This window comes from Nasonia vitripennis, chromosome 4 (assembly GCF_009193385.2).
Source record: "Nasonia vitripennis strain AsymCx chromosome 4, Nvit_psr_1.1, whole genome shotgun sequence".
Classification (NCBI taxonomy): domain Eukaryota; kingdom Metazoa; phylum Arthropoda; class Insecta; order Hymenoptera; family Pteromalidae; genus Nasonia; species Nasonia vitripennis.
This window is the reverse complement of record NC_045760.1, coordinates 16794460-16819533: the sequence shown is the minus strand read 5'-3', so window position 1 is coordinate 16819533 and position 25074 is coordinate 16794460. Positions and strand designations below refer to the sequence as shown.

General features: G+C 43.7%; 4 protein-coding genes across 4 annotated transcripts in view; 2 read left to right on the top strand and 2 right to left on the bottom strand.

Annotated features, from left to right (window-relative positions):
- Positions 1-1983, top strand: part of LOC100116912 (protein jagged-1) — a 50505-nt gene extending 48522 nt beyond the window's left edge. Inside the window, exon 6 of the mRNA XM_031928714.1 lies at positions 84-1983. Within this exon, the coding sequence (XP_031784574.1) occupies positions 84-1801 (1718 nt within the window). The 3' untranslated portion in view covers positions 1802-1983. The remainder of the gene's footprint in view (positions 1-83) is intronic.
- Positions 1984-13297: 11314 nt separating this feature from the next.
- Positions 13298-18115, top strand: LOC103316054. Its single transcript, XM_031929669.1, has one exon. The coding sequence runs from the start codon at positions 13298-13300 to the stop codon at positions 18113-18115; it is 4818 nt and encodes a 1605-aa protein (XP_031785529.1).
- Positions 18116-19981: 1866 nt separating this feature from the next.
- On the bottom strand, positions 19982-21304 carry LOC103316068. The gene has a single exon (XM_008207728.1). The coding sequence runs from the start codon at positions 21302-21304 to the stop codon at positions 19982-19984; it is 1323 nt and encodes a 440-aa protein (XP_008205950.1).
- Positions 21305-21362: 58 nt separating this feature from the next.
- Positions 21363-22091, bottom strand: LOC103316067. The gene has a single exon (XM_008207726.1). The coding sequence runs from the start codon at positions 22089-22091 to the stop codon at positions 21363-21365; it is 729 nt and encodes a 242-aa protein (XP_008205948.1).
- Positions 22092-25074: the final 2983 nt, after the last annotated feature.

Below are 25074 nucleotides of genomic sequence, written 5' to 3'. Positions count from 1 at the left end.
TAAGTTTCACAAGCACGCATTCTACAGTACTACCGTCAACTGGACAGCCGAAGTTTTAAAATGTCGTTCTCCATCTCTTCTAGACGTGGACGAGTGCATGAATTCGCCGTGCCGAAACAACGGCACCTGCGTCGACGGCGTCGCTGATTTCACCTGCATTTGCCGCAACGGCTGGAAAGGCAAGACTTGCGCGCTTCTCGGAGGTCACTGTGAACCCGGGACTTGCCGACATGGTGGTACTTGCCAAGATCGAGGCGACGGCTTCACGTGTCACTGTCCACAAGGTTGGGAGGGTGCCGCCTGTCATATCGCTTCGCCGGCCTGCGCCTCCAGTCCTTGCGAGAACGGCGCGACCTGCGTCAACAGCGCGGACGGTGGTTATCGCTGCATCTGTCGCGAAGGCTTTGAGGGCGCCAACTGTCGCAGAGATGTTGACGACTGCCAGCCTTTGCCTTGCCTCAACGGAGGCCGCTGCGTAGATGGTGTTAATTGGTTCCGCTGCGAGTGCGCGCCAGGTTTTACTGGGCCTGACTGCCGCATCAATGTCAACGAGTGCGCTAGCGACCCATGCACCAATGGAGCCACTTGCGTCGACGGCATTGCTAGCTACTCGTGCGTATGCCCACCAGGACGTACGGGTAGCCATTGCGAGATACGTACCGCCGGTGGCCCCGGATGTCTCGCCGCCAGTTGGGATGACGACTGCAACGCCTGCGAGTGCAGAAACGCTAAAACTCAATGCAGCAATGTCTGGTGTGGTCCAGGCAATTGTCTCAATGGAACCTCTTGTCTGGCCCACGAAGTGTGCGTACCCTCGCCTGGCGAGAGCTGCCTCGTTCCTCCCTGTCCGCCCTGGGGCGAGTGCAGGCCTGTGGAGACTGGAAGAAGAGTCGGCCCGCCGGCTCTGCCTGCGCCGCCGTCCTGCTGGCCCGGACAGGCCACTCCTGGTCCAACCTGCGCAAGACTGACTATCCTGCTGAGGAGAGACTCTCTGGCGTCAGGCACGTCTGTCGAGTTGCTCTGTAGACGACTTCGTCGCCTCTTGGCCGATCCAAGACGACCACAGTCCGTGGTATTACTGTGTGATTTGAAACCTGGAGATAACGACACGATCGAGGTGACGATATTCTCGGAGGCTGCGGGCGCAGCTGCACGTGATCTTGGCGAGGCCTTGAGTCGGCCACTCGGCAGGCCGTTCGCCCTGGCTTCGGTCGTCGAAGTCAAGGTCGAGACAGCTTTGCTAAGCAGTGACGGCAATGCAGCCGGTGGAAATGGAGGAGGCTATCTTGCCGTACTTGGAGGAGCCTTAGCAACAGTGCTACTCTTAGCGATACTCGTCGGCCTATGGTATCTCCGATCGACGAGGCAGCGATCTGGCTTGACAGCGACGACAAGCAGCGAAACATCATTGCACAGGCACAGGAGCGATCTCGACGAGAAGTCGAATAACTTGCAAAATGAAGAGAACTTACGAAGATACGCGAATCCCCTTAAGGATCAGGACGGCGAGCCAAGGGTCTCAGTTGTGAGGCCACTTTCCGGAACATCATTAGGACCCTTAGGACCTGGCGAGGAAAGTCTGGAAATGGTTAGCGAAGAGGGCAGACATAGGTTGCCGCCGCTTTATAAGCCACCTTGCGCTGAAATGAGGAACAACACTGCCAGCTTTAGCTACGAGGAAGGGCCGCACAAACCGTACAGTAAGCCGAGACTGCAGGAGCCAACATACAACAGTTCGCATCATCAGCCTGGCACGAGTCAAACGCCGAATCCACAGCAGATGCTTACGGTGCATGTCTGAATATTCATCCGAGTGCTTAACGTATTTACTGGTATTCGAAAACCGAGTTCGATGACCGGTGAGTTTCAATGAAAAGTGAGGAACTATTTCTACGTTTACTTGTAGACACTACACGATTATGTGTGACTGAGAAGAGCGAATTTTTTGTAATATGAAAAGATAAAATTTGTGTAACCAAGTGATTTTGCGTGAGAATTTAGCTTAATCAATGAATTACTTTAGGCGCAACAAGTTCAATATACTCACGCACTCTTTTGGAGAAAAAATATATTAATTTTTTTTTAATACCAGAGATGACATTTTTTTCGTTATTGATGTTTGTTGAACTTGAATTATAATTTCTTTTTATTGTAGAATTTTTATTTACTGTTGTTATAATTTTTAGCCCCTTTTTGGATTAAGTAAAGGTTTGGTTGCTTTTTAAAGTTTCTAACCGTCTATTACTTCATTGACTCGAAGATTAAAAAAAACTGCATGTTATTTTTTTTCTCTGATGGAGAATATATGCATTTTACTAACGAATTTCGATAATTGGAAAATATGAAATCTCTGGAGAAAAATGTCACACGACAATAATTATATAAAAATCATCAAGACATATGACTGTTTAACGCTAAAATGATAATTATGTCGAGTTGTTATCGTTGTACATATGTACATAGCCTGTACTTATTAATTTTTTTAAGCCTGTAAACCCGCAATACTTTTGCGGCGACGAATAGAAGAAATTGAATAAAACGAGAAGATAACGCGAGTTAATCGAAGATATTGAGATGTGCGAAAGGTAACAGAAATGAGAGATGCTAAAAGAATGTTTTTAATTGTGTCGTTCTCGAGTTTTTCCATTTGTATTATCTTTAGAAGTTGATATACGATGTACGCGGAGGCGCAATGTAAAAAATACCAGCTCCCTGGTTGTGATACTGCTAGATGGACTTTTCTTGTATACAAGGTTTTTATACTGAATTATAATGCGATCTTTTGATACAAAAAGTCTAGTAGGAGCATTCACAATCATATGAGATTATTGAAGTATGTAGTAATATATGGTGATGAATTTATTAGAAATAAACATTCGAACTATTAATCTATGATCAAAGCCTTCACGGTCTTTTACGCAAAAGTTTTTTGTGTGTTTCTAGAAGGCTTTCTTGGGTAGAAAACTCAAAGGTATAAAAAAAAACACGCACACTCGTCTTGATACATACAGCAGGCTTTTGTACGTTCCTTCAAACGAGACATTGTGATACTGATGGAAGCGCGCGGCGTTAACGCCCATATTTTCTTGTACTTTTTCGTTTCATACTATTTTTTTTTTCTTTTTTTTTGTAACAATTACTTCGTAATTGCGCACTTTATGTCTCTTTATGTGTGCGAGAATCTTACAAATGCATTTATGAACGAAAAACGCTTGTATGATCGCGTTGCGAATCGTCTCTAAATCGCTTTAAAGCAGTAAAGAATATAAACTTTTGAAGAGATTGTATAACACAGTAGAAATTTAAGGCTTCATGGAAGATTCGCGCAGTCGTAAATATGCGTATATTGTAAATACATTTTTTATAAATATTATAAATATATATATTAAAACATTTTAGCGAAGTCGCCACGAGTATCCTCCTCGTACGTCGAACGACGGGGCTGGGACTCGAGACTTTCGTTGTACTTTGAACGTGCAATTCGTTCGTGTAAGACACGCAGACACACAGCCAACCCCCTCTAGCTTGTATACGTCGTTGTAAGAGCTTCTTTTAACGGAAGTCAAGCGCAAAGGAACAAAAAACTTTTGATATTATAGAATTTTTATTTTATAAAGAGGAAGAAAAACTATATTATATATAAATATATATATATATATATATATACCGCATTAAGGATAGATAGATCGATTATTATATTATAAAATTGTATTATTATTAATATTATATTAATTATTAATAATTATTATTTCGACATAAAAATGGTTCGCCTACAATCAATTCCGCTTTCTAAACCTTATTTCCTAGTTTCCTTCTTTTATTTCATCTATTGAAACGCGGCAAAAGTGCGAATTGAACTGTCTTTTAAATTGAATCGGGTGCGCGGACATACATAATGATGAAAATCTAATCAGGCCATCCGCGTGCAGCGCTCTTTATGCGTGCATTGGTTACCTTTTGAAATTTTTGAATCTTGTTATACAAGCTCAGGAACGAGATTTCTTGAATCGGATGTTCCCGAGCGCGTCGAAAGTTTCTGCATTCCATCCAGTAAAAGTTCGCGGTATGGGACGTTGCTGGAATTTCAATAAAGAGTCCTCAAGAACTCTATACTATACATACGAAGTCGATCTTGTGGAGCCACGCACCTTTAGGTTCATCGCGACGCAGCGTGTGCATAGATATATTCTAGCTATAGTGCGTGTCTGCGATGCCTTCGGCGTCGTTAACACTGCTGCTGTCGCGCTATTTGGTTCCCACACACGCGGAACACAGAGCTGGCGAACGCGCTCGGCGGCGACACTCGATGCATTCAAATTGCCGTATAGTACCGAGCTTGCGCAAATGCTAGTAAACGTGCCTTCCGGGAGTCGCGGCTGCGCTCGAGTAAATAGAGAGGGAAATAAAGACGAGAATCGAGTACATACATTATGCTGTCTGATTTATTGGAACTGGGTGTAATCGATCGCTAACGAAGTGTGGGCACAGGAAACGTTTCGCGACGTGTGTGATACCGCGGATCTAAATATGAATAAGAGAAAGTCGACGTGCTTTAGGAAGAGATTTTTCATAATACCTGCATCTGGATGCAACGAAGCGTGACGATATGAGTATACAGGTCAGTCGTTCGACGGCTCGTCCAATAAACTGTAATTCTAATTCTGATTCGGATTGTCTCTCCTTCCTCGCCCATCGCCGGCTTTTTCTTGTTGTCCGCGGCGTCGCAGTCGGCACAGGCACATACAAAAGAGCCTCCGCGCGGTAAGTGGCACTTGCTCGAATAACCGCCAGCGGTTCTTCTTCTGTGAGTCAGAGCCAAAGGCATTTCTCCGCGTGCTAGACGACGGCGTCGCCGGAGGTTCGTAAGTACCGGCGCGCGTGTAACAAGTCGATCGGCTTCCTGCTGCGCCAGGTGCGATAGTTGATAAAGATGCCGGTCTCGACACGTCCGCCGCGACGTGCAGTATTTGAGCCCCGTCGTGCGGCTGTTACTTATTAGATTAGATCGGTATCTCTCAAAGCCCTCAAAGTCGCAAACTGCCCAAATTGAATGAAAAGAAAGATGCGTTTGAAAGGCAAGTCAAGTGTTGTTCTAATGTGAAAAGAATCAGTTGGCACGGCTATAGCAGTTTTGCAATAATCACGCTTTTTTATCTTGAGATCTGATCTTGTTTTTCTTTAATTTTAAAATACAGGTAAAACTTATTTTTCAAATGAGTAGTAGCGGCTGCGCGGCTACTGGGCCAAGCGGGTTCTGGGCCACCAAATACCGATGCATGGTAACTCACATGAGTAGGTCCCTGTTTTACCGACAGAGCATTTGTATATCGACCGTGCTGCCAGTGGTGACACCCCCACCGACGCATGGTAACTCATATTAGTAGGTCACTGTTTTACCGACAGAGCAGTGCATATCGACCGTGCTGACAGCGGTGGCGCCCCCCATAAACCAGTGTTATCGACGGTAGCGCCCCCGTTACCGACCCCCCTCCATAGCTCAGAGTGAACATCGGTAATTTACTTTATCGACCTGGGATGCTATGGATAATTTGGAATAGAATTTGTAGGATTAAAGGTTAAGATTAATAAATAAATACATCAAAATATTAATTTTTATTTTACTTTATTCAAAAAAATATAGGTACATAAAACATTATTTGTAAAGACATGTATATTATAAAATCGTTCAGAACTTCTTATAACCTTGATGTTCTGGCATGGACTTCGTATTAGTGGAATATTTCTCAAAAGTATTCAAATTTATTAACAGGAGTAGAACAAGGTTCTCCACGATACGTATTACATTGTTTATCATCTTGCACTCTTCTAAAGCTTCTATCCTCCTTGAGAGGTGTGTACGGAATGCTATTTCGTTTCATTTTTATATCTATCCTGACATATGGTTTAAGATAATACTGATTCGAATGTTTGTTCCTGCAAGCTTTATATAGTTTCAAACAAGTTTCTTAATATCACCACTTATAGGATTATACTTGACAATGCGATCATGTAGAATTAGACAAGACGCTGTAGTGTCCACGGGTATATTACGCTTATATTCAAATTCAAGACGTACGTCTACAGCTGCCTGTTTAAGTGACTCGTTTTGTTTTGAGCAGTCGATAACTATGAGTGGAGCATTTGTAATGAATTCTTCTTTGCTTAAAAGGGGATCTATTACAATTCTATCAGAATAATACGCAATCTGAAAATTAGCATACATATCGTAATGCATGGCAAACTGATTGTTTAAAATATCAAGATTCAGATTTGCATACGGATAGCTCTGAGAGTTGAGGAAAAGTTTGACATTACTAATATTACAATGATCAAAATGACTAGCATTTTGTCTTTGTACACCTTTCCTCCCTGTTTGAAAACCGAGAATGATAAAACGTGGTTTTTCCAGCTGATTCGATGTTTTTACAGTCCATACATGTTGCGTGGTTGTTCAATCATCATCAAAGATGACAGGGGATTGTACGTTAAGAATTGATTCCATTTTTCTGAGGCACACAGCAACAACAGATAAACGTACAAGTTATTTTTTCAGTATTTTTCTCGCTTGGCGTTCCGTTCTTCCTCCACCACGCACTTTGAGACCGAGACTTTGTAGAAACTGACTGTTCTGACGTGTTAATCGTTTGATCACTCGTTGCTGACTGACTGTCTGACGACATATTGAGCTATTAATATAGCTTTTGTCAGCATTAAAAACAATACCCATTTCAATGGCTTTTTAAATGTAGACGAATTGTAATAATTTCACCTCGGAGATTAATCAAATCACCATCTTGATCTACTATGCATAGTTGTAGGTGATCGATCACTTTCACAGATATTGGCAAGTAAATTATTTGTTTAGGCACCTCGATTATCTTGTAGCCTGGCGGAACTGCTGGGAAAAATCCATGTATTGTATGAACTTTCTGCTGATTTATGTATGCTCCTGTCGTAATGTTACATTCAACTCGTAAAGCGTTCACTTTGAGAAAAGCTACTGGTAAATCTGAGTTGTGACTTATATAGGGCTTCAAAAGTCGTGGAGTGAATCGTAGTAGACGACCAACCGAGTCAGTCGGTCGGAAATCTATTTCATGACTACACATAATAACACTTCGTAACGTATTATTATTTGGTTTGATACTAACTTTTATACCTCGAGTATCGAGGATACCTTGTAGAGTTCGATCAATATCCTCAATCTCATAACTGCCAGTAGGTAGTTCAATTATTTCTTGACCAACATAAAATTTATTACAGTTTTCATCGACGTTCGGTATAGAATTAAAAGTTAGCAGCTCAACAAGTCCAAGACTGTATTGCTTATCCGAATCCAGTTCTATTGGAGGAAAATAGTGCGTCTCAAGGATTGAGGAGGTGCCGGAAAGGCTGAGTAGACCATCTTGAGTAGACTAATTCAAATCATTCATGTAGATTTCTTTTTATATAGACAAAAATTATCTTTACGATTGAGCTGATTGCAGAGAAATTTCAGACAGAGATGACCACAGATGAAAGTTGAAAATTCCTGATACCTCTGATAATTGTACTTAACTTGAGATACTTTCCAGTAATTCATAAGATCTCGCGGTGGTTGTAAATCACCGAAACTATCAAAGTATGTAACCTCAATACCAATTATTCGATAAGCTACCCAATGCGTGCCAGGTCCACTTGCATCATCCAGATTAATGACTGTCGATTCTCTGGCTCGACAACCGTTTGAAGGCAGAGCATTTCTCATAAAAACTCCTCGAAAATTTGGTATATTCATTAGGTTTACATATTTGAGCAGATCCTAGCCCGTAAGTGCACGTTTAGGCAATCTTATTTCATCGAAGTTTTTTTTTCTTCCTCTACACTTTTTGTTCTTCTTCTTCAGAAAGATGCCGAAACCTTTACGATGTGGTTTTAGAAACAGTCCTTTACCGAGTGCCAACGTTTCAATTTTTTCATTATGTCTTTTTTGCTCTTCCATTTGTTTCTTAGCAGCACTTGCTTTATTTATTGCTTTAGCGATTCCCGCAGCTCCTCCTGCAAGTGAGCCTACTGCACTGAGACCAGCAAAAAGTGGGATAAGTGCTGGAAGAAAGCCACCTACTTTGCTGGGAACAGACTTGATCAAATTTTTCAGTGTAATCTTTTTCTTTGAAATCGTTTTCTTAAGTTTATTAGATCTACGCCTGCCACCTCCTCTTACTCCTCCTCTTCCAACACCCAAACCAAGCTTTGATTTTAACTTCATGGTATTTGCTATAGCGAAAGCTGTCGCTTTTTCTTTCAAACCAGCGTCTCTAGATTTCACTCTCTGCCACGCCTTCTCTGCTAAAATCTGATCAGCTGCGTTTCTCACTTGAATGTTATCAGGATTTTTTGAGTAGGCAATATCGTGTTCCTTACAAGCAGCGGCTAGAGGATTTATTCCTGAATCACCACGAGCTAAACGTTTAGCAAGTTTAGTACCTGGACCACAGTACTGATAATCAGGCACATGAAGTTCAATGGGTAATTTGTTAATCAATGTATTCACTAAACCTGTACCTTTTTTCTGATGCATGATGCTAGCTCTTAACAAGCTCATGCGAGACTGACTGAGGGTACTATAAATGCTCATATTTATAATATATCGAGTCAGTCGTGATATGAAATTTTAAGAAGCAGGCAGCAAATTTGCCAGTGGTTAATTTCGATCTTTTGACCCAGCAGCAGCAAAAAAAACAACACAATCGTCATGGAAAATTGCTACCTAACTGTTTTGTTCAATAGAAACGAGGTTTGAACATAGAAAAAAAGCGAACACTGAAAGTAGTTCTAAAATAAGTAAAGTTATATTTGAAAAAATAAGAGTTTAGAAAATTACACTGTTGCTGTCGCTTGATGTTCACTCAATCGAGACGATGCTGAGACTGCCAGAGCTCTCGCACTCTGGCTTACAAGAAAGCTTGATCTGCTGACCTGAGGCCTGATGTACGTGAGGTTATAAAGACTTAAGCCACAACCTGGGTTTTCCCCCGCTAGGCCCCGAGTGGTCTCGCAATAAAGCTCAGATTTTGGAGGGGAATTTCCAGCACGCAGCGTCGCTTATAAAATGGGACCGCGTCCTCGATAGATCTTTACCAGCATCTTGTCCCTATCATAAAAGATGGAAAAAAGGTACGCGCTTCTTCGCACAGTACGTGCTAGCACGCCTAGCGATAAGCTTAACGCAGGTATACATACTTCGGGCATTTTTTTCATTGAAAATGAACGCTCTCAATCCAACATCCTCCCACCATCGAGATGAGGGATCATCTCGATTTACATGACGATCAAAATTACAAAAAATACTTATATTAACTAATATAGTTAAGAACGTTATTACAATTCACTCTCATACAGACTAAGATTACATGATTACGCAAAATCTACAAACTAAGTGTAATTAAGGTGATTAGGCTTAACGAAGTCTTATTTCAGACCGCTTCGCGTTGTCACACATAGTTATTCTACATCGCACACTTTATTTGTCTCTGACTGACTTGATTCATCGCGATTTACATCAATTTCATTTAAACGCCTAAATTTGTTAATAATCAATTCGTCCTCATTATCGCTTTGCACTAGCACAATATCATTCACATTCACACATAAATCATTACTTACTCTATGATTTTTATGTACTAGCGCTCCTAAATATTCGACTCGAAAGCGACGTCGTAGGTCTTTTTTGACTTTCTGTCGGTAAGCATACCTTTTGTCAAATCGACCCTGTTCTATATTATCTAAATCGACAACACCTACTTCTTTGATTTCCTGCAAAAACATCGATGCAGTGAGCGGAACGACTTCTAGCGTATTGTCTGCCATGAACGTTATTGGTCGCAAGTTAATGATGGCCTCACAATCTACGAGTACCGTAGCCATCTCTTCATAATCTAAACACGACTTGTGCAGCGTTCTTCGCAATAGTCGCTTCAATATTCCAATAAGTCGCTCCCAGAAACCACTCCACCAAGCTGCAGTCGGCGGATTGAACTTCCATTCGATCTGCTTAGTCGCAGCAAAACTAGCCAATTGCTGAAAATTAACCTTTTTGAATATGTTGTTGAAACCTACAAAATTGGTACCGTTATCACTATAAATAATACTCGGTCGTCCTCGCCGCGCAATGTGCCTGTGCAAAGCCATCAAGAATGACGCCGTTGATAACGATGTAACTAGTTCTAAGTGGACGGCCCTATATACTGCGCACGTAAATAAGCATATCCATGCTTTTTGCCCGACCTTAAGGTAGACCGGTCCGGCGAAATCTACGCCTACTATTTCGAAAATTGCGGCATCCCACACTCGATTTAACGGCAAAGGCGCAGCTTCACAATTCAGAGCTTTCGAATCATGACGACGGCAAATACTACATTTATTTATCACTGATCTAATGACCTTCCGGCCTCCAATAATCCAAAAATTTTCTCTTAAAGTAGACATCAAAATTTCAACCCCCGCATGATTTAATTCTACATGTTTTTCATAAATAAGTAAATTAATTAGTCTATTATTTCCCGGTAGCAAAATAAGACATCGAAAATCTAACGTATCTTCCCGAAATAATATTTTTGTCTTTAATCGTAATAAATCATTATCGTCTTTAAAAGGTTGTAAATGTTTGATTCTATCGTTGTCTGTACTAGCATTGAAAGCCTCGGCTTGTATGCTTTTTAACAATAAATTTTCGGCTTTTTCTAATTCACTGCACGATAATTGCCCTCGAGCGCGATCTTCTTCTGACCTCTTTACGTTATAACGAAATCTATAAATCCATGCTAATATGCGTTTAACTTTTTTATAACTCGAGAACCTTTCAAACCAAGAATTCTTCCCTATACTCAGAAGCGTACTGACTTTTTGAGATGATTTCTTGAGTTCTTTATTTACTTCTTGCTTCCCAATTACTTTCGCGGTGAATCCATGTTAAAACCGTTGTCGAGTCGCTCCAAAAATATACGCTCGTAATCTTCCGCGTGAATGATTGTAAAATCGCTTGCGTTAATCGCGCTCCGATAGTTGCTGCAAGCAACTCTCTTCGAGCATTGTAAAATATTCGTCTAATTTTCATTTCATAATCTCGTAATTGTAATTTGATCTTAGCGCTCGCGTCGGTTAAAAGGGTAACTCCTGTATCCACTGCGTGACCGTTCCCTACTTTTTCTGTACGCGGCAGTTGCCGTCTGACCCCCGACGAGTAAGCATCGCTTGTGGGAATAAAGATCAGTTCGACCAGAATTTTGTGTTCTTGATTTGTTTATTGCACGTCTCCCGATATTTTGATCCGAAACGCAACATTCTGGCGACCGTGACAGGACTCTTTTGTGATAGTTGCTCGGATATACGAGGCTGTGCAAAAAGGTATAGAAAAACACAAGAATCATGGAGAAGCTCAAAAAATTAAGAGCTGCTCAAAGAACAGCATTTACGAAAACCCTCACAAGCTTCACTGCTGAAACAGAGAAACAAGATTCAGACAAAGCAGTAGTTCAAGCCACGTTTACTCTATTAGAAGAGAAGCTGAGGGAGTTAGACGAAACTCAAGAAAAGATAATCTCAGCGCTCCTAGATGCCAATAAAGAAGAAGCTAACATTGCGCAAGAAATGGAGGGCGCTGACGAATACAAATCTAAACTCATGTTAGCAAGAATTACCTTTCATCGACTCATGTAAGACACGCCGCCGATTGACGCAGGAAATGGCGGACGATCGCCCACAACGGTCGACAATTCCCGGAACTACAAGCTTCCGAAAATTGAACTGAGAAAGTTCGACGGCGATCCAAAGGAGTGGTTAAAGTTTTGGAGCGCATTTCGTAAGATTCACGAAGACAAGTGCGACGCTGTGCCTCCCAACACAGGTGCGCAACACCTAGAGCCTCGCATGCACTAGGATTTTTCTAAACGTAGGATTTGACCGCGATCATCACGTTTGGGAGAACGCTAGGGAGAGGGGAAAATGATCACACACAATGGTTAAGTTTTATTGCACATGTATTTCGCCCAGCCCTTCCCTACAATACGGTGGCTGTAGTGCCTCCCGCGCACAGTTTAGCCACGCAGGGCTTACACTGGGACGCTTAAACACGAGCCACGCTCGTGCAGCAGACGGCGGGCCACAGGCCCAGGTCCAGTCCGCTGACGGCTGACTCTCTCTCTCTCTCTCTCTCTTTCTCTCTCGCGCGCGCGGGCTATGCCTCCCGCTTGTGGCAAGCCCGACCTGCTGCAGCCGCGCAGCTATAGGGTTTTCTCTTGCGCTGTCTCTATCTCACGCACACGCGTTTCCTCGCACTGTTCTCTCTCTCTCTCTCACTCTCTCTCGCGTGCGCTGGCCAGACGCCTCGCGCAGAAGACGTCTTGGTGTGCGCCCGCACTGTACACCAACACCCTGGTCTCTCGAGTTCTCTCTCTCTCTCTAGTGTGCCCGCACCACACTCGTCTCACTCTCGGATCTCTCTCTCTCTCTCTCTCTCTATCTCTTTCTCTCTCTCTCTCTCTCTCTCTCTCTCTATCTCTTTCTCTCTCTCTCTCTCTCTCTCTCTCTAATACTTTCTTACTCGCTCTCTCCCTGGTGGACGTCCGTCGGTGCTCCCGCCGGCGCCTCCCTGACTCTCGTGGACCTGGTGACGGCTAGCTTCCTCGGCTCTCCCACGCCAAGGCTGCTGGTTGCTCTGGTCCTCCGGACAATGATGGCGGACTGGCTAGCTTCCTTCCTCTCGTGCGGATGGTTGCTGGCTCGTCCGGGTGTCGGCACTTGCTCGTGCCAACGCGCTGCACCTATGACTCTCTCACACTCTCGCACACTCGCACAACCTCGGGAGACTCTCCCGATTCTCCTCGCAACAGAGGAGGCCACGTATCTCTCTCGCACGTCGACGTACTCCGTCGACAGTCGTGAGAGAACTCTCCGATTTCCCGCTCGTTCTCGCGCTCACTCTCCACTCGCGCTCGTCGGGCCCGCGCATCTTCCTCGCGCCTGATTGGCTGGCAGTCCGCGCGGATAGCGAGTCGCACATCGGCGCCCACTGATTGGCTCGCGACATGCGGAGGACCAATCAGCGCGCGCGCCGTCGAGGCTCACTCTCGCGCCAACGATGCTCACTCTCGCGCTAACGTGGACGGTTAGCCGGCCCGTTCCTCGAACTCGAGGTCAGGCTGGCACTGACAACAACAATCCAACTCGCTTGTTTCTTCCGCGCACTCAGAGCTTGGCCGCATCGAACGAGATTCCTCGTATCGACGCGGCTGCGACGTTTGCAACGTCGCACAAGATTATGGCCAAGGAGGACAAATTTCAATACCTCACCCAAGCCATGATCGAAGGTTCAAGAGCGAGTGAAGTTGTCAACAGCTATCCCCCAACCGGAGAAAATTACGACAAAGTTATTGAAAGCCTAAAAAGTCGTTTTGGCCGCAACGATCTGCTCGTTGAGGTATACGTGAGGGAGCTGCTGAAATTAGTATTGAATCGAGCAAAGGGAGAACCTATCAGCATTTATGACAAGTTAGAGACGCATCTGCGGGCGCTCGAATCGTTAGGCGTCACGACAGCTATGTGCGCCGCCATGTTGTTCCCGCTTGTTGAGTCCTCACTGCCGGAAGAAATATTGCGCACATGGCAGAGGCAAAATAAAAGCGCATCAGACGCTAGCGCTCGACTGAAAAATCTCATGACCTTCTTAGAAAACGAGGTACAAAACGAAGAAAGAATTTCGATGGCTAAGTCCGGTTTCGACCTCGATACGCCGCAAGAATCGATAACAGCGGTCGGTAAGGCAGCTCAGAAGAAGAAATCTAGTGCGAGTAATAACACGGGCGTCGCCACTGCAGCCGGGCTTCTTACAGCAAACGACGCGCCTCGAAAGGCATGCATTTTCTGTCAAGAGAACCACGAAAGCGCGACTTGTCAAAAGGCAAAGCAAATGTCGCTTAGTGCGAGACAAGCTATAGCGAAAGAGAAGAGAGCTTGCTTTTATTGTCTCAGGCAAAACCATAGTTGCCAGAAGTGCAAATCAAGGGAAAAATGCTCATGGTGCGGTCGTCGGCACGTGCTGCTGATGTGTAGAGATGTTGCGAAAACGGAGTCAGCTATTGAGAAAACAGATAACTCAAGTAAGAAGGTCGAAAACCTCACCGTTTCTAACTGCAATAACGCCTCTTTCGACACAGATGTATACTTGCAAACACTCCGAGTAAAATTGAAAGGCCCGCATGGTGAGAAAGTGGTTCGCGCTCTGATCGACCCGGGATCGCACAAAACATACGTGCTTAAAAGCGTTGCCGAAAAGATGAAGTTGGAGGTCGTCGGTCAGAAAAGCATGGTTCATCTTTTATTCGGCGGAAAAAGAACAGAACCCCAAATTCATAGAGAATATCGCTTCATTCTCGGTAGTATGGATGGGAAGTACGAATGCAATATCAGAGCATTCGATGAAAACGAAATTTGTCAGACGCTACCGACAGTCTCACCAGGTAGCTGGCTCAAGAAACTAGAAGAGACAGGCATTGTCCTTAGCGACACAGGCGATGACAGCGAGTCGTTTGTTATACTTATTGGAGCTGATATTGCTGGGTTATTATACACGGGTAATCTACGTCAAGTCATCGGTGGACCTACAGCGATCGAAACGAAACTTGGATGGACGCTGCTAGGACGAAACGGCAACAAGACACCTGAGAAAGAAGACGCCGTTTTAACCGTTCTTACCATGTTTAATCGAGATGCAAAAATTTCTGATTTGTGGTCGCTTGACGTTTTAGGTATCACCGACCCTGTGGAGACCATCTCAAAGGAGGCTCACCTGGCCCTGGTGAGGGAACGCTTCGAGCAGACGATCCACGTGAACGAGGAAGGACGATATGAAGTCTGCCTGCCATGGAAAGAGAATCATCCTTCCCTTGTTGGCAATCGTCCATACGCTGAAAGGAGGCTACAAAAAGTATTGAAACAACTCGAGATGGAAAAGCTACACGATGTTTATCAGGAGGTGTTCGAGGATTGGCTAGCTAAAGGCATAATCGAAGAGGTTCCAAGTAACGAAACTAAAGATGATGACTATTTTCTACCTCACAGACCTATCATCAAATCGAGTAGTACGACGCCTGTGAGGCCAGTATTCGATCCTTCAACCGAGGAAAAGGTTAAGGAAGCTCCAAAGAAGAAGGGTCCATCACTCAACCAGTGTCTGGAAACTGGGCCTAATCTAATAGAGCTGGTGGTCGATATTTTATTAAGATTTAGAGAGAATGCTATTGGGGTTACGGCAGATATAGCTAAAGCTTTCTTACAAATAAGTGTAGCTCCTGCTGATCGCAATTTTCTGAAATTTTTATGGATGCGCAAGACCGATCCCAACAGACTTATTGTTTATCGACATCGGCGAGTAGTTTTCGGCCTTAATAGCAGTCCATTTCTGCTTGCAGCCACCATCGATCACCACCTGGAGAAAGTTTTGAGTTTTGCTGTATCCGAAGAAGAACGTGATCTCATAAAGCAGTTAAGAAGGTCTTTCTATGTCGACAACTGCGTAGCCAGTGTCGCAACAGAGGAAGAAATAAGACGCTTTCAAGAAAGATCGATCGAGATAATGCGAGAAGCTGGTTTTGAATTGCGGGGCTGGGAATCCACGAGTAATTTTGACGAAAAAAGGCTGAGCTCCGTTTTGGGTATTACCTGGGATAAAGAAAGGGACCTCCTCTCACTGTGTTCGAATTTTTCAGATAAACTAGAAAATCCAATAACCAAGAGAAAAATCTTATCGGCTGCTCACAAGATTTTCGATCCGCTGGGCTGGGCTTGTCCAGCCGTTTTACTACCAAAATTGATGTTACAACAACTCTGGAATGAGAAAATTGGTTGGGACTCGCCTGTTCCAGTTGATGTGGCCAGAGAGTTTACCCATTGGTTCGAGCAAACTCCATTACTCCAAAATCTGAAAGTGCCTCGTTGGATCTTTGGTACCAAAGAAGATGAGATCTCATTGCACATGTTCGTCGACGCTAGCGAGTACGCGTATGCGGCCGCATTATTCGTTAGGGTAGAAACCTCTCAAGAAGTTCGGATCCACTTGGTACAAGCAAAAGCGAGAGTAGGACCTGCGGAGGAAATTTCAATCCCACGGATGGAGCTCTTGGCAGCAACCCTGGGAGCTCGGTTAATGAATTCATTTCTTAAAGCTATGAACCTGACACACGTAAGCAAGACTTTTTGGACGGATTCTTCAACCGTATTATCTTGGCTTCGCCGTGGGCAACAGTGGTCTCGATTCGTCTGGAATAGGATTGAAGAGATAAAAAGTCTCACTGATGTACATGATTGGAGGCACGTCCCTGGCGTGCTGAACCCAGCGGATCTTCCGTCACGCGGAAGCAACATTGCCCAGCTCATTGCATCGAAATGGTGGGAGGGACCACCGTGGCTCAGTCAGAATAAAACAGAATGGCCCCAAGAAAAATTTGATATCAACGAGAATCTCGTAAATTCGGAAATCAGTAAGTGCAGTCTCAAGTCGCTAATGAAAAGCTCCCCGAACGCAACATGTTCCACGATAGCTGCTTGCACGAACGTGACTCCTGAAGAAGCGGTTCCATGGTACCTAGTTAGATTCTCAAATTACAACAAAATTGTAACGATGGTCGCTTGGGTCATACGTTTTACACGAAATATTCGAATGGAGAAAGATGAACGCAACCTCCAACAACAGATCAGTGTGGCAGAGTTTGACTTAGCTGAGAAGTCCATTATGAAGATTGCGCAAAAGGAATCGTTTAACGGACTAAGTGATCCACGTTTGAAGGAGTTGAACGTTTTTTTTGATGAACTAGGATTAATTCGTACAAAAACAGTGATTTCTAATAGAATTGATGACTTTGGTTTCAGATATCCTGTAGTCATGGATCATAAACACGAATTTACCAAACGTTTAATTCGACATATGCATGTAACGTTAAATCACGCCGGCATCAATACTACGATGGGGAGTTTGAGAGAGAAAGTTTGGATACTTTCCAGTCGGCGAGCAGTACGTTCCATAATAAACGGATGCGTGACCTGCCGAAGATATACAGCAAAAACCCTAGAGACTCCGGCAGCCAGCTTACCTCTAAATCGAGTCAGAGAAGCTCAAGTTTTCGAAGTCGTTGGCATCGACTACGCTGGTCCGTTGTTCCTCAAGGGTGGACGGAAAGCTTGGGTCTGTATATACACTTGTGCTGTATACCGTGCGGTACATTTTGAATTGGTGACCACGTTGTCGACTAACGGGTTCCTGAACACGTTAAGAAGATTTATCGCGCGTCGAGGAAGACCAACTACCATATATAGCGACAACGGAACCAATTTCGTTGGAGCGAACCGTATGTTGAAAGCAGTGAACTGGGAGAGTATCGCCTCGTACTGCACCACTAAGAGAATCGAGTGGCGATTCAACCCTCCTTCTGCAGCATGGTGGGGCGGATGGTGGGAGAGAATCGTACGCATTCTCAAAGACCTTTTGAAAAGAAGCCTCGGTAAAGCATCGTTGGACTACGAGGAGTTAAACACTGTACTACACGATTGCGAGTCGGTAGTAAATGCTCGACCCATAGCTTGTATGTCAGATGACAAAGAAGGTTTGATGGCACTCACGCCGGAGATGTTTTTGAAGGAGATCCATGAACATGGTGTTCCAGACATAGACTTTATCGAGGGAAAGCTGCTCAATAGGCGACTAAAATACCTACAGCGTCTACGTCAAGAGTTAAGAGTACGTTTTCGTTCAGAATATTTGGGTCAACTTAAAAGACGAGCTCAATCTAACCGACTTTTTACCAACATCAAGAGTGGTGATATCGTACTGATAGCCAGCGATAATCAGAAGCGTTTAGATTGGCCACTAGCTCGTGTGATCGAGCTCATACCTGGCAACGACGGTGTTACGCGCATAGCTCGACTGAAGACAGCGACTGGAGAACCTGTGCGCCCTTTACAGCGGTTAGTCGTATTGGAGAGCAACACCAATGCCTTGGAGACAAACGTAAGCCGGGACGCGCCGTCTGTACCCGAGGTCGCAGAGGAACAAATTCCCCCTTCAACTCCAACCGAAGATAACTAGGGATCTACGGGCGTTGATAATGACAAAGAAGAACAATCCGAGCCTACTAATAAGAAAAATCATACTGTTCAACAAGAATTGCGGACTAGATGTGGAGGAAAGATTAAGAAACCGAAGAGATATAATTAGATATTCGTTCTTTTAAACGCTGTTGTATAATTTTTATTTTTTGAGAATTAATATATTTTTGAGTTTTGAATAACGGGTCCAAAATGTCAGTTATTCAAGGTGGGAGAATGTAAAATATTCGTCTAATTTTCATTTCATAATCTCGTAATTGTAATTTGATCTTAGCGCTCGCGTCGGTTAAAAGGGTAACTCCTGTATCCACTGCGTGACCGTTCCCTACTTTTTCTGTACGCGGCAGTTGCCGTCTGACCCCCGACGAGTAAGCATCGCTTGTGGGAATAAAGATCAGTTCGACCAGAATTTTGTGTTCTTGATTTGTTTATTGCACGTCTCCCGATATTTTGATCCGAAACGCAACAAGCATATACTACTGGAGGGTAGCCACCTTCAGCCCAGACGCGTGACTAGATGAAGAGAGAGATAGCTGCTACTGCAGTACATGCTATCTCTCTCTCGCTGAATCTGATTGGCTATTTCTTGTCACGTGGGTTTTCAAATCACAAAGAAGCGGGGACGTGGCGAATTGGGCAAACCATCCTACTCGGGATATTTTTGAACGTGTAAAATCTTAAATTTATAAATTGAAACTCAAAAAACTAAACTCGATCCAACAAATCAAACCAAACCAAAATTCAAGCCCCCATAGGGTGGTGATGATTATATGTGACTTTTAAACTAGTCGTAATGTCCTAATCCATGGCTATGGTGGCTAAGGCGCTGTCCTTCTAACATTTTGCCTAGGGTTCAAATCCGGTGACTCAAATTTTTTTTATTTTATTTTTTTTTGTTAATGCATGTTGTTTTATAAAATAATGACTAACAGGAATTTTAAAATTTCCATTTTCGCAGACAACCATAACCACAAGAACGTTCTCTGCCTCAGGTACATCAATTTATTGAGCATTTTTCCCCACATCAACGTAACCGTATACTCTTTCATTGATAAGTTCAATACCTTTTCTCACGCTCATTTCATCCATCACTATATTACAAAATACTTACTATCATTATGTACACTGCCAAAATGTGACCTAGAACAAGAATTGTATGTTATATATGAATAATATGTTATAATAAAATACAAGATAGATTAATAATGCATTTAATGCATAAGTTTTAGAAATTGTACTTACTTTGCACCGAGATTCACTTCATCATCAGTACCCGTCGATGATGATAACATTGCTGCTGTTGCTGCTGCTGCATTCTTAGATAAATTTGGTTGACTATCATCAACACAACCCTCATTACAAATATTTATAGATCTGTTTCGCCGAGCAAACATCGCGGAACCTTAACTTCACCGAGTCGTTTCAGATTATCGGCCCATTTAACGAATTGAAGCTTTATCTCCTCATTTACTTCCTGGTCCCACGATAAATTCCGTGCCCACGTTTCTTGTAACAACAAGCGCGGACAAAGCACTGCCGGGCTAACAAAACCTAGCGGATCATACACTCGATGTGCTGCCGAAAGAATTGACCTCTTGGTCACCTTATCTAATTCTAGCTTATCAGCAAAATCAGTATTCAAGGAGAGGGTGTCATAACACTTGTCCCATAAAATTCCTAATACTCTCGTGCGCGGTGTATCGGAATCATCGTGTGTAAACTCCTACCCTCTTAAGTCGAATTTCCCTAACTGCATCGATGCTTTTGCGTCGCGAATAGCATCATGCAACTCATTCACACAATTTACACTAGTCACACAATTGTCGACGTAAGAGCTATCGATTAATTATACAATATTTTGTTCGGAAAAATTCAAATCCTTATTTGCGTCTAATGACGTCAAATTTTTTTCTAAATGCATAAAAAGCACGGCACTTAGGATAAAAGGACTACTCGTCACACCAAATACGACTCTACAATGTCTAAAAATAACCTGATTGCCTTGCTTATCTTGCCATAAAAAACGTAGAAAATCTCTATCGCTCGCATTCAAACTTATCTGTAAAAACGCTTTCTTAATGTCGGACACTACGCCTATCATACCTTCTCTAAAACGTAACAGTATCGATGAGATGAGCTCGATGAGGTTTGGTCCTTTTTCCAGACAATCGTTGAGCGACAGTGACTTCTTTTCCTTCGTAGGTTTGGGTGCTGCCGATGCATCGAAGATCGGCCGTATAACTGTGGTACTGTTTTCTTTAATGATAGGACGATGGGGTAAATAATGGCCCTTATTGCCAACCTCTGCCTCGGGCACGCGTTCAATGATGCATTCAGCCAGCCACTCGTCAAACACAGCATCATACGCTTTATGCAGTCCACTAGTACGCAGCTGCTTCATCGTAGACTCGAGTCTCTTAATTACCATCATTTTATTTTCACTAAGTGGCGGGTGGTTTTCTAGCCAGGGTAACGGCACTTCATAGCGTCCTTCCTTGTTTATGTGAACACGCGCAAGGAATAAACTTTCGACTACCTGGCAGCTTGCGAACATAGTCCTTGTGAAAGGAACTGGATCATGACGAGCGTCGGGGTCTTTTATGGCCCCAATCACTGTCCAGCCCAGGTAGGTCTCAATGGCTACTAACCCGCACCGCAAAATATGCCGTTTACCTGTGAGTAATTTTCCTGCGATATCAGCCCCTATGAGGATTGCTACGGCGTCCTCCTTTGCGTCTAGATCCGAGAGACTTATGTCCAAATCTTTCATCTCCCTGCACCATTCGCCACGTTTAATAGAAGGAACGTCTTTGCAAATCACTCGTTGATCAAGCGCTGTAAAATTGCACTTGAAATCGCTGGATAAACTGCCAATCTTCACCACATATTTTTTGTGCTTAACTGTTCCTGAACTTTCTCCTCCGAAAAGCGAGTGACATAACAACTGTTCGGCGATCGGCACATATCCAATTCGACTCGCGGCTTCTCTAGTAATGTACGATTTCTGCGAGCCACTATCAATAATAAGTCGCACATTCATTTTCTCATTGCCGTTATACAAAGTCACCCTTAAAGTTTGCAAAAGGACCTCGGGATCGCGATTATTCGCGAAACTGCATACACTTTTTTCCGCGTCCTTGTCAACTTTGTCTTGCTTATCCGTAAACATACTCGGACACATCAAAATCACGTGTCTACGTGAACACCAGGCACACTTCAAATTGACCTTACATTTTTTTGCATGAATGTCCCACATTGAGACAGTTGAAACAGGCATTTTTCTTCTTAACGGCGTCACGTCGCTCGGAAAGATCCATCTTCTTAACCTGCTCGCACTTAGCATTCTCATGCGCATTGGAATTACAAAAAATGCATGCCTTTTCTCGGCTATTCGTCGTTAAAAGTCCCGTAGCACTAGGTACATCTTTATTGTTCCACACTTTATCGGCTTTATTCTTCTCGCCGTTGGCACTATTATTTTGCGGCTTTAACTTGAATCCGGTCACCGCCATCGAGATGCGCAACTCATTTTCTACTTCATTTGCCAAAAACTTTATAAGTTGTGTCAGGCGATTCTTCGCTTGTGCATCTGCACCATTTTCATTAGTCGCGGTCGGCTGTCCGGAACTTCGCTGCCACACGCGCAGCAATTCTTCTGGAAGCGAAGATTCCACGAGCGGAAACAGCATCGCGGCACATTTATCCGTCGTCATACCCAGAGACTCTAATGCTCGTAAATGCGACTCGAGATTATTATACAGAGTCGAGAGTACAGAATCCTTCGCGGACGCGATGGCGTTTTGCAATACTAACTGTAAGAGTTCGTGCACATACACTTCGATTTGAATATCGTCGGGTCCAAAACGTGTTTTCAAACTTGAGATTACCTTCTCGTAGTTTTCAGCTGTCGGCGGGTAACTCTTCACTAATTCGGTGGCTCGCGAACCTGGCGTCATCGACTGCAGAAGATACTAGAACTTGTCCTCTGGTTCGATTTCGGCGTCCTCGTGGATCTTCTTAAACTGGCTCCAAAACGGTAGCCACTCTCGTACGTTGCCATTATATTTGACCAACTCAATGGTCGGGTATTTGCGAGTTTTTCTCCCTAGAAACACTGTCACATTATTGCCAGCTTGTCCACCGACGGAGCTGGCCCTTGATCTCGTCGAGTTTGCTGCCACCGCATTATCATAGGTGACCTTCGCCGTGATAAACTTCTCTCGATACGCACGTGCCTCCTCGTATTCTTTGTTGATGGCGTCGTCGTCAATTGTGTCGTCCTCGAACAATAATTCCATAACTGCGTCCGAGCACTTAGTCAGAGCTTCCATCCTTTCTTCTAGCACCTTAAATGTGACGATGGTGGCCGTGTCACTTACTCCGAGAGATGCGTGAGTCTCATTGAACGAGTTGAGCGCCTTCGTGAACCCTGTGCGCTCAACCGTCCTTCTCTTCTTTGCTCTATCAATGTTTTAAAATACAACACAAACTACTAAAAATCGCTTTAAAATCAAACCGCGTCCTGTCACGGTCGCCAAATGTTTTGTTCAGTAGGAACGAGGGTTGAACATAGAAAAAAAGCGAACACTGAAAGTAGTTCTAAAATAAGTAGTTATATTTGAAAAAATAAGAGTTTAGAAAATTACACTGTTGCTGTCGCTCGATGTTCACTCGATCGAGACGATGCTGAGACTGCCAGAGCTCTCGCACTCTGGCTTACAAGAAAGCTCGGTCTGCTGACCTGAGGCCTGATGTACGTGAGGTTATAAGGACTTAAGCCACAACCTGGGTTTTCCCCCGCTAGGCCCCGAGTGGTCTCGCAATAAAGCTCAGATTTTGGACGGGAATTTCCCGCATGCAGCGTCCCTTATAAAAAGGGACCGCGTCCTCTTTACCAGAATCTTGTCCCTATCATAAAAGATGGAAAAAAGGTACGCGCTTCTTCGCACAGTACGTGCTAGCACGCCTAGCAATAAGCTTAACGTAGGTATACATACTTCGTGCATTTTTTTCATTGAAAATGGACGCTCTCAATCCAACACTAACAGTATAAGAGCAGTATTTTGTGGTCCGTTTAATTGTGGTAAAACGAACGCACTCTTATCTCTAATCATTCATCCTAATGGTTTGAGATTTGAAAATATTTACGTATACTCGAAATCTTTGAATCTGCCTAAATATAAATTTTTGGAACAACTTGTTGAGCCTCTAGAAGGTATTAAATACTTATCGTTCGGTGAACACGATCTCGTCGTATCACCTGATGAAGCTCAACCCAACTCAATTTTTATCTTTGATGATATTGCCTGTGAGAAGCAGGATAATGTCAAAGCCTTTTACTGCATGGGCAGGCATAAAAGCGTGGATTGCTTTTACTTGTGTCAGTCATATGCGCAAGTACTGAAACATTCAGTGCGTGACAACGTTAACTGGTTGGTAATTTTTCGACAAGATGATATGAACTTAAAACATGTTTATAACGATCATGTTAATACAGATATGACATATCAACGCTTCAAAGATATTTGTTCATGTGTTGGAATAATAGCAATTATAGTTTTCTCGGATGATGAAAAAACAGTTATGAGCGCTAATGTCAACAAATCCGTGACGAAGAGCATGTAGGTTGGATGCATGGGTGAAAGCGTTGCGAGAAGTAGAATCGTGTCGCGTACCGCGATACCTAACGCCGAAAAATACGAATTATTTAGGCGCGCAGTTACATGCGTTTAGTGATGCGAGTTCAAAAGCGTTTGCGGCAGCTGTTTATGTGCGTTTCAGCTTACCAGACGGGCAGGCACATGTAGCGTTAGTCATGGCGAAGTCGCGCGTGGCACCGGTCAAGCCGTTATCGATTCCTCGACTCGAGTTGGAGGCCGCGTTATTAGCCGCGAGATTAATCGCGACTGTCTAAAAAGAGTTAGGAATTAAAATCGAGAAGCGTTTTCTATGGTCTGATTCGGTCACTGTAATTCGTTGGATTAAATCAGAGCCAATCGCACGACAAACATTTGTGGCGCACAGGTTGGGAGAGATAAGCGAGCTTACCACGTACGCGAAATGCGATGGTGTATGTAGGTACGCCAGCGATACTGGATGTTCCGATAACTGCGAAAATATTTGGTTGGCAGGGCCTTTTAGCAGTAGCGCGACGTATTCGTACGGTTTGTGATAATTGGCAAAATCGCGATCTGTAGACAGTAACTTTGAACGTGAAAATTTAGAGAATTTTTGGTTTCGGACGATACAAGCGGATTGCTTTTCGGACGAAATTTTGACATTGTCAAAGGGAAAATCGATAAAGAAAAGTAGTAGAATCATGAATTTCAGACCTTTTTTGGATGCTCGAGGGATTTTGAGGGCAGAAGGTCGCGTAACTAGAATGGATGGGGAATGTTTTAACAATCAACCGATTATTCTCGCAGGCGAACATCCAGCTACTAGATTACACGTTAAAGATTATCACTGTTGATATTATCACGGTAGCAGCGACACTGTCGTAAACGAATTGCGACAAAAATTTCACATTGTTGGACTTCGAAAAGCGTTGCGTTCTATCATAAGCAAATGCGTAGAATGTAAGGAGCAGCGGGGCAAGCCACAAAACCCGATGATTGCGTCATTGCCAGCTGGACGTCTCGCGTATAAAATAAGAGCGTTCAATCACTGCGGCGTCGACTACTTTGGGCCGATGTTCGTAAAGATTGGCCGGCGTAGAGAAAAGCGTTGGGGCGTACTTTTCACATGTCTAACGACACGAGCGATACATTTGGAGCTCGCGGACTCGTTAACTTCAAGTGCTGTTATCATGGCTATACAACGATTGTCAGCCCGAAGAGGCTGTCCGTCGGTGATGTATAGCGATAACGGTACTAATTTTCGCGGTGCATGTCGGGAGTTGAAAGATGAAGTGAACAGAATGAATGTGAGTGAACAGAG